The 10446-nt window shown below is 38.7% G+C and overlaps 1 protein-coding gene across 1 annotated transcript; it reads right to left on the reverse strand.

The window, feature by feature from the left end:
- Window positions 1–280: 280 nt before the first annotated feature.
- LOC104610915 (Rho GTPase-activating protein) lies at window positions 281–8584 on the reverse strand. The gene is made up of 5 exons (XM_010277771.2): window positions 8251–8584; window positions 6307–7138; window positions 5963–6206; window positions 2922–2984; window positions 281–745 (listed from the first exon to the last, which is right to left on the reverse strand). The coding sequence occupies exons 1-5, from the start codon at window positions 8582–8584 to the stop codon at window positions 683–685; spliced, it is 1536 nt and encodes a 511-aa protein (XP_010276073.1). The 3' UTR covers window positions 281–682.
- Between the last annotated feature and the right edge of the window lie 1862 nt (window positions 8585–10446).

Raw genomic sequence — 10446 nt, forward strand, 5'->3', positions numbered from 1 at the left:
TTCAGAAATGATATCTATTCCCATACTCTCTTGTTCTGTTTCCTTTTCCCTCTTGCTCCAGAAACAGCCTTTTTTCCAGCTTGCAATTGAAGATTGTTGAGCTTGCCAACCATACCAATTACCATGTTCTCTTGACCTTTGTCTCCATAAGCCTTCACTCCCAACATCTGGTTTCTCCCAAGAAACCATTGGCAAATCTTCATTATAGAAAAGCAACATAATGACCAGAGGAAGATAATATTTTAAAAGTCGATCCATCCACAATTGGAACAGCCAAACAGGAAAAGAAACAGCAAGATATATTCAACCCGAACTTGTTGCTTATTTGATGAAATTTGGGTTCGAAAATAGAAGTACAGAAAGACCAATATTACAAGTATACCACGTTTTATTGGCTTCATGTTTTTAGGTTCAAAGTGGGAATAGGATGGGCCATCGCAATCTCTTCACAATCCGTAGAGTACCATATGGCTCCCAACTTCCATTGTGGTTCTAAGCTAAGCACATAAGTGAAGTTCAGTCCAGGGACATTAGAGCAGGTCAGCAGGGTACACCATCTGTAATCAGTGAATGTGAAAAACTACTCTTCCAGTTTCTTCTGTGCTGAGTAATCTCGACGAAGTTGTATAATTGAAAACATGAGGCATGAGAATGGCAAAGCAATACAAGGCAATGGTAAATCCTATCGTTTTGACTTCTTGGCAGTAACTTTCTTCCTAGCCTTCTTAAACCCCTTCCCACTCTCCTGTAAGAAAAGAGTAAAACTGTCAAATGTAACAAATTTATGGTTGATACATAAAAAAAACCACAGCAGATGCCATATTTCAATCATAACCGGGCCAAAACATTAAAGCCAATAACATGATGATCCTGGTAAACAAACAGCAAGTAAAAAATCCATGCAGGCCTCGCCTAGTGGACAATGTTTATATTACAAATGCATATGCATCATGTTGTAGAATTACCTGATCAAATTTTAGGCAATTATAGATGAAGGGATATATTAACTATTTTGGTTTTGTTTCTCTTTTCTTATATTTAGCATTAGAGCTAAGCATTATCAGTAACTATAAAATTAACAGGTGTTTACAAATTACAATTATTAATTTATTACATTAAACAGTAAGATACATCTCAGACTAGGTCTCATAATTAAATGGTATAGCTGAACAGAATGGAATGGTGAAACAGGATTTATGTAGCCAACCCCATACGATGACAGCTCAACCTAGGTACAGCAGTAAACAGGTCAGATTCAGATCCAATACACCCAGATATGAATTCAATCTGATTATATATTTTCTATATGCAGGATGCAGCATCTGGCAATTTGACCTAAATCCAACTACTTTACTCAGGTCAGACTATGACTGCATTTGTATATTGTATGTTCTTAGTGAAATCAACTACAAACTCATCTCCATGGGACTTCAACTTACAACTATCTACTTAAACCAATGTTTTAAAAAACGACCCGGAACCAGAGCAATCTGGCCACCGGTTTCTGGGTCAATGGTTCAACTGTCCAGTTTGAACAGGTGGGGCCTGTTCTGACAAAAAATTAAAAAATAATTAAAATAAAAAATGGCCAAAACCATTGAACAGGTCAAACGGGTCGATGGTTTGCCCACCCAGGTCAACAGGTTGTTGACCAATTCAGCGGTTTTTGGACAGGGACCAGGTTTGGGGTAAAACAGAACCGGTTGCCTGGACGGTTCCCAGGCCAAACAGTCTGACCGTCCAGGTCAACAGTAGTTCAAAAACCATGAGTTAAACAATACTAAAATAGCACATTAAACTGACTTTAAACAATGTACAATTATTTCTTTTGGCTCAGTAACAAGATACAATCATATTCATTGAGGTGGAAGGAGACTAACTATTAATAGGAGGGCTACAGACAAAAAGCTTGGGTGTATGGACTCTTAGACAACAAATGAGGGAAATACTTTACCTAGCAAGGGAAGCTGGAGTAACACTCAAGTGGGTAAGAAGGTCAGCCAATTCTGTGGCTGATACACTAGCAAAGCAGGGGACCTTCCGGGAAAACCTTTTTTTGGCTGTGCTGTAAGAATTTAAAGTTGTTTGGGGTCCACTCGTATTCTGAATGGTTGACAGTGTACATGATTAACTATCAAGTCCAATGAAAGTTACTGTTTCCAATAAAAAAATATTGTTGAAACAGATCTTTACAGGATGTGATTGGGGGTTCAGATTTCATTGTAAACAAATTTACAGCTTGATATCCATATCCAGATCAATCAGATCAAATCCAGATCATGGTCCAAACCATTGACAACCATTGGTGCAATGTAGCTCAAGCTACTTGATGGAACGCTAAGCCTTCCTAACAGAATGATTTGTGCTTTATAGCTCTGATTCTTCCATTTCCTCATGTTTGCAGCCACTTGGCAGTGGCAATTATATGGTAATAAAGGAAGCATGAATCTTGAATTGTGAACATATGAATAATTGCACTAGAAAGGGCTTGAGTTACTGTCTTTAATGTTGTCAAATGACCAATTTGTTCAAGAACGTCAGTATTTTCTGAGCTAAATGATTTTAAATGAAAATTGACACTAGATTTTTCAAGAACAAGCAAAGCTTAGTTGGTACTTGGTATGTGAGTTCAGTGAACCAATAGCACAAAAGAGTGAAATAAATAAAAGCTGATTAGTTCAGACACAAGAGGCCATTGCATGGTAAATGATACAATTTCAGGCTGACAAATGCAAGAACATGGGTTCAAGTGTGAGAGCAACAACTTTGTTCAAAAAATGTCAAAAGTTAGGTCTGTAACTCTGTATCCAGTCTACCCCCCCCAAGACCCCAGATAGCTGGGACCAATATTGGGTAATTGCCTTTTTTTAATTAGTTCATATGCACAGAGATAACACACGAGCACATTTATCTACATGTACCTTTCTATAATGCCTATAAGCAGTTGCACCTGTCAACTCTTGTCCATTTGTAGTCACATAAACCTGAAAAATATTCAGAAACGCACATTTTAAAAACAGGTTGTTATAAATCATGAACACAGGAGAAACAACCAAGCATGCATCAACAACAAAACATATTTGAAAAACTGTGCATAAGATTATTAAAAAATAAGCGGAAAAGCATGATACTGGAGCATGTGTCTGTCTATGAGAAACCAGTATGGAATCTTCATTTTTGCCTTTTCTTTTTAGTAAAACATAGAACTCAATTGTAAATCATCATTAACATTATTTGAAGGGTTAGCATTTGTGTGGTTCAAACATGTATCTAGCATCATGTATATGCCCTGCACTTTTTTTTGAAGGTAAAGTTTATTAATAGAAGATCAAATTCATAGTAAAACAGGACCCAGACAACAACATAGATCCAGAGGGGTCCATTCCCCCAACAAGGAGTTCCCCTTACAAATCCCAAAGAAGAAAACACTGAACCTCCCACCCATGTTTCTGAACGAAAAACAGCCAACAAGAGACAGTGACAAAGATCTCCAACTACTGAAAAAACCATCAACCTATCGCATCCAAGCTATCAGACTCAACAATACAGAGCTTCCAAGCATATTGTTAAATCATACATGTCAGAGGTAAAAACAAATTCTTGTCAAGTTAGCATTCATGGACCTAAATAATGAATTTTGTGCCTATCCACTCATAGTAGACTATGTTGGGATTATCTTCTATGGGATTTTTTCTCCAGCATGGATCACTCTTTCTGATTCACTCAGTTTTGTATTCCTGCATTTTCATTTTTTTAAACTGATGAAAAAGGGAAAAAAGATAACCAACCCAGACACCATAGTTGGCACTTCTGATGAGTGATGAATCTGATGACGTTACCACTATGTCATGCTTTTTTCTCCCTTTCCCCGTCTGTGTATGCATGTGTCTCAGTGTGTGTATAGAGGGGAACTAAAAGAAACCTACACAAGATTCGCCAACTGTTAGCAGCTGTGTATTTAGTAAAGAAGAAGAGTTTGCTGATCACATCATTTACTTAGTTTCCCTAATTGACCTTGGGAGACATGCTGCAACTTAGTTTGGTGCTGCAAAGGTGTCTTCATATCCCTGTCCTCACCTTTATTCATGGAAAAATGTTGAACCTAAAAGACTTTGCCCCATGCCCATAAAGAATAGAATTAATTGGGTGAGCTGGGATCTTATTAGCAAATAAACACATCATTTTAATTTGGCCTTGCTGGCCAAATTTGCATAGTGGCTCTTTATGGAACCTCAATCTTTATGAGCAAAAACCATAGCTAAATATTTACATTCAAAGGGCTTAACTTCCAACTTGCACAAAAATGGTTCTTGGGGGTTGGTGGATATTCTTGTAAGAGAAATCTTATTGAAAATTTAAAGATGCATGTTGGTTGGACAACTTTTGAGTGGATCTTAATATGTAGAGTAACCCCTTAATTCCAAATGTGGGAGAGTTTAGAACCATAGGGCCAAAACCTAAATCAAATGCTCCAACCAAGTTGTCTTATCCAAGGAACAGTGTGGAACAAATTGGAGCCTTCTAAGTACCCTAGAAGTGACTGCGAAATTCATATAAGAGAAGGGTGCTAAATAATTTCAAATGCTAGATCTATAAAAGAGAATAATCTATAAAGGATACACTATTTTAATATGACCATTCTAGATCTATGTGCATGTGCTTCAGGAACCCTATTGTATTAAAATTTGATGATCGAAATTTGACAAGATGTATGGCATTGCTCAAAAGGAACAACTGTAATATTTTTACTATTTATTATTTATTTCTTGATCAGAAAATAATTTACTAAAATCAGATTAAGGAAAAAGAATACAGAGAAAAAGATGCATTATCCCTCATTAAAATACAATTGAACCATCCTGCTCACTTCCAAAGATATTACAGAACACACTACCTGCCCCTGAATTATGATAAACTTTTATCCTAATAAATTTCTATAGTCTAGGTTCAACTGAGTTATTTAAAGAAAGAGTCCAACTATGATACCAAAATGACATGATACCTAATCAACCAGTATCATAAAAGCGGAAACCTATCAGCTGGCATTCATCAAAAGTCAGTGGTAACATATAATGAAGTGAATATGCTTCACTTCCACCCTATAAAAGTGGTAACCTATAAAATAATTAAGTGAATATGCTTCATTTTCAAAAGTGGTAACCTATAAAATAGTATATTGAAGAGAAATAGCTAATCATTTCCACCCTAATTAAGGTTCTAAAGGAGTGTGAAAGTTACAAGAAATTAGTGATTTTAATTTATATGCCTTGGAGTTAAAGATGGCAATTTGACCCGTCTCCGTGGGGCCCCACCCCAATCAGGGTGGGTTTTTTTAAAACTGATCGAGGCTCAGGGCGAGTTCAAGGAAAGCCCGAAACCCTAGGGTCAAGGACAAGGCAAGGACGGTATTTGTCCACCCTGCCCCAACTATATTATATAACTTAATATATATATATATATAAAATTATTAATATATATATATATATATATTGTATTATATATTAAATTATACTATATTGTATTACGTAATATAAAATAGTTCTAGCCTCTAGGTAGGTTTCAAAAAAATAAAAACAAATTAATTAATAAGTATACAAGTAAGAATGACAGGGGCAAGGCTGGGTGGGGGTACGGGGCAAAGTCGGGGATCCCCGTTCCTCACGAGGACGGGGATGGGGTTAGGATTTTTAGCCCTGCCGAGGTTTGGGGGCGTGTACAGAGCGGGGAATTTGATTTCAGGGTTGGGTATGGGGCAGGCAAAACCCAACCCCGCCCCGCACCGTTGCCATTCCTACTTGGAGTGGTGATGTTTCTACTTGGTGCATAAAGAGTAACTTTATGGTTCCCATGAATTTCCTAGAAATGCTTATGAAGAAACAGACACAAAATGGATTCAATTTGGTTAAACATAGAACTGATTTGAATGACCAAAAACCAAGCACTAAATAACATTTTTGTATACCTTTCTTCCATCTTGTCCTGTAAACCAGTAACCACTAGAGCAACCATTTGCATGAACTCGTCTTTTTCCAGCATCTCTTGGATTGTTAGCATTGCTTCTAGGGTTGACCCAGCTTCCAGAAGCTTGTGAGATCTCTTCAGCCTTTGAAGGTTTTGAGTTCTGTCTGCCCTTTTTTTTGCTACCTCCAAGGCTTGTCTTTCCAGTTTCTTGTAATTGATGGCCTTCTTTATGGCCAAATTGACTCCTGCAGTGACATTTATATGGAGTGTTAAAACATGCATAAAAAATTTCCCACAATATCAGTAACTACAAATATATAATGTAAGATGAAATAGATGAATTACATGTAATCAATTACTGCTGCATCAGGTTGCATCCTTTCTCTGTGATTCAAAGCACCAAGAGGGAAAAAGTTACATAAGCGGTTGCGGACTAATCTCCTAATCCTTGGGTCACCATGATAAAAATACCGATGAGCAGGAGGAAATTTTTTTTGATAATCACGAGCAGGAGGAAAATAATCTTCCAGGTTCCTGATGCACTCATCCTTTCCACTGGTGCTGCACTTTTGATCAGTTCTGGAGCTGTTAGCACATACATCTCCCTCCATTCTCTGAAAGACATTTACTTTGCTGCTATTGCTTTTCATGTGGCTTTTGGAACTTAGGCATATATCACTCTCCATCCTCTGCCAAGAATTGTTATTCTTCAATGACTGGAAGTATTCGTCACAATATTCATCCAGACCAGGTGTAGAAATACTTATATTCTTTTGTGGACAAAAACCTTCCCATAAATCCTCATCTTGGACTGTAACTTTTGAAGTTTCTACTCCCTTCTGTTGATTCCAAGTTGCAACTTGGGTAGGCTTGTACTGTCTCTCTATTGGAGATGTCTTAGTCTTAATAGCATCTTCACATGCATCTACACTGGAAGAAGGATCCTCTGAATCAGAATCAAGCAATTGGAATCTCTTAAGGGGACTGATGGTTAAATTTGGAAACATCAGCTTGCTGCTGCTTGCATCCAAATTCGCAGAAGTTGAGGCATTGGACACTGGTGCGCTTATATGTACCTTTGCCTTGCTTGTTGACTGTGTCATAAGGGCTCTATGACCATGCAATGGAAACTTTGAACTGCTACATGCAGAACGATTTTGTCTTGCTGAATGCTTAACTGTTTTAACAATTAAAAAAATGAAACAACAATGAATTCTTTGATAAGCATGTTGAAAAGGCTATAAATGTACCTAAGCAAGGGTAATTGGATTAAATCTCACGTAAAGTTTTAAGTCAACAATAATATCCCTACTTCCCTAGAAAAGAGGGATGAAAATAAAGACATACCACCAAAGGTGGAACTACTTGAAGGAGATCCTAAGAACAAAAGCTGGGAATCAACAACAAATGTTTTTTCTATTGTTAACAGAAAACTTTATTAATTATGAAAATAAATGTTATGTACAAATGATTGTTCTGTTAGGCTGGTTTTGCACCACCTAACCCAGTAACCCCTTTGCATACAGATTTACAAAATAATAATAATAATAATAATTTGTCATCCCCCAATACAATTGCACCATGTTTAGCAAGCAAATCAGCAAATAATTTTCTGATCTCTGTACCCACACAACTGAAACTACAAATGCAATTAGAGAGCTCCACATAAGTAATTTCTTTGTTTCGATATCAACAACTGCTCCAAATTAGGATATGGATGCAATAGCCAGCGTTTCTTGTGCTTATATTTGATTGTGCCATTTGCCATTTCCCATTGGACCGTATGTTGTTACTAGTTGCTCCTGAAACAATACCATCTTGCCTAAAAATTGGTTCTAAGTGATTTTGTTTGTGGGTCTAGTTAATATTTCATCAAGCACGTAATCCATGACATCTAGGTTTTAAGAATTTCAGGATGCTAATACGGTAATTTACACGGCTCTCGGATTCTATATTGGTACATCAATGATATTGAAGCCACTACTGCATTCTAAAATATTTTCTTCTCTTTTGTTCCTTCAGGCGGATCATTACCATTACCCTCGTTTCTGAACAAGTTGAGTCGAACATCTGCAACGAAGTCCACTCCAGACTGTGACAATTTTTTTGTTCGTTTACTATTGCCTCCTAAATCGACTCCCAAACACATTTCCCAAGTTTGAGTTACTGGCATATACGTAACAGAATTGATTTCAAATGAGAATTTTTCCACTCCGTGTAAATAATCACGGAAAGAAATTCCAGCATTAAAAAAAACAAAACAAAAACAAAAGCGTCGTAAGTTCTTACCTTCTCGTGGGTCCTCTTGGGATGAGAACTCCTCAATGTCATCATCAAAACCCAAATAGGGAGGCGCAGGTTGTTTATCGAAGACACGAGACAACTGAGTCGCAGGTCCCCGCTTAAGCCGCTTGAGCCTCGGAGGAGGATCTTCAGATTGTAGACCTGGATCCAAAGCTGGAAGTTGGAAATCTCCATCGTCTTGGAAGGTCTCAAAGCTTGCATTATTTGATGTTTCCGGGACCTCTTGAGAAGGCGATGCTTCTATTGGAGCTGTTTGGGGTTCTGAATCGAAGTCCAAATCCAGGCCAAGAGAAAACGATGGAGCTGTAAAATCCTCCATGGAAATGTCGTGAGAGAAAGAGAGAGAGATGGGGACGGATTTGATATAAAGAGAGAGAGAGAGAGAATTGGAGGGAGGATAGATGATTTTGAATGAAATTTGAGTTGAATTTTACATAAAAATTTCGACCCTTTTGCGCCAAAAACTGAACAACAATGTAATGGGCTCGCACTTTGCAGGCAAGGGCCAAGGAGCGCGTGGCGAGCGTGGCGAGCGGGGATGGGTTGGAAACTCGGAATTTGGAGCAGCGACTCCATCGAGCATTTTGAAATGACATAACTACTCATCCATATTTCCGCAAATTACAAATGCATAATAGATCCTTTTCTTTAGAGGCCCAAAGATGAATGTGGCAGCCCGTGGGCCTGGTTTGGTAGCAGAGAACCCATTCACTTTGGTGTTTAGATGGGTAAGATATGTATTCTCCTTATGAATTGAGTTATTTGGGCTTTATGATGTATGTGCACCTTTTCTTAGAGTTTGTCAAATTTTGAATATTGGACCGAACAGAACTTTTATTTTAGGGAAAATTTCAGATTAGTATCATGCGTAGTGTCAAGTTAGTACCCAAACTTTAAATTATGTCATTGTAGTACTTAAATTGTCAAAGACTATCAATTTAGTCCTTATAGTTAGCGGTCTGTCAATTATTTTATCATTTGATGACATGTGCAACTTAATTTTTTTTTTGAAAATGTCAAAATTATCCTTCAAAAGAAGACATTGTTCATTGTCTTATACCTTCAAAGAATATATTGTTGAGACTGAATTAGATGAGGTGTTTGAGATTTTGGACTAATGAAGACATCGTTCATTGTCTTTTATGGTTTTACCTTTAAATGGTAGGCCCACCTCTAACCAAAACAAGGAGGGATGGGAAACGGTGATAAGGATAAGGATGGTATGAACTATGATGGTCATAACCATATCAGGTAAAAAACAACGATGTTGATGATGCGCATTTCTACAGCTCCTGGCTGGCAGGTGATTCGGATGTCTGGCTGAATAATCCCTATCTGGAATATGGCTTGGATGCTTAGCTGAATGGTTCTTACCTAGAAGGTGGCTTCGATGCCTAGCTGAATGGTGATGAGCTGGAGAGGTGGCTCTGATGCCTAGCTGAATGGTGACGAGTTGGAGACGTGGCTCTGATGCCTAACTGAGTCGTGACAAACTGGAGAGGTGGATCTGATGTCTAGCTGAGTGGTGACGAGCTGGAGAAGTGGCTTTGATGTCTAGCTGAATGGTGACGAGCTGGAGAGGTGGCTCTGATGCCTAGCTAAATGGTGACGAGCTGGAGAGGTGGTACTGATGTCTAGCTAAGTGGTGACGAGCTGGAGAGGTGGCTTTGATGCCTAGCTAAATGGTGACGAGCTGGAGAGGTGGCTCTGATGCCTAGCTGAATGGTGACGAGTTGGAGAGTGGCTCTGATGTCTAACTGAGTGGTGACGAGCTGGAGAGGTGGCTCTGACACCTAACTGAGTGGTGACGAGTTGGAGAGGTGGCTTTGATGTCTAGCTGAATGGTGACGAGTTAGAGAGGTGGCTCTGATGTCTAACTAAGTGGTGACGAGCTGGAGAAGTGGCTCTAATGTCTAACTGAGTGGTGATGAGCTGGAGAGGTGGCTCTGATGCCTAACTGAGTGGTGACGAGCTGGAGAGGTGGCTCTAATGTCTAGCAGAACGGTGACGAGCTGGAGAGGTGGCTCTAATGCCGAGCTAAACGGTGGCGAGCTGGAGAGGTGGCTCTTATTCGACCTACAAGGAAATAGTATCAGAGTGCCCGGGTTGCTTTACCCGGAGTGGGCACGCCGATGCTTAAGTTAGCGAATCAGAGATTTTAAGATAGCTAAATGTGAGAGA

The sequence above is a fragment of the Nelumbo nucifera genome, chromosome 1 (assembly GCF_055504915.1).
Source record: "Nelumbo nucifera cultivar China Antique chromosome 1, China Antique-T2T, whole genome shotgun sequence".
NCBI lineage: Eukaryota > Viridiplantae > Streptophyta > Magnoliopsida > Proteales > Nelumbonaceae > Nelumbo > Nelumbo nucifera.

Bases quoted from the DNA above. Each gene is read 5' to 3' on its own strand.
- LOC104610915 (XM_010277771.2), bottom strand. From the start codon at position 8,584: ATGGAGGATTTTACAGCTCCATCGTTTTCTCTTGGCCTGGATTTGGAC. The intron at 7,139-8,250 runs GTAAGAACTTAC...TTGTTAAAACAG, and splicing joins CCAAGAGGACCCACGAGAAG to TTAAGCATTCAGCAAGACAA. The intron at 746-2,921 runs GTACATGTAGAT...CTTTTCTTACAG, and splicing joins CTTATAGGCATTATAGAAAG to GAGAGTGGGAAGGGGTTTAA.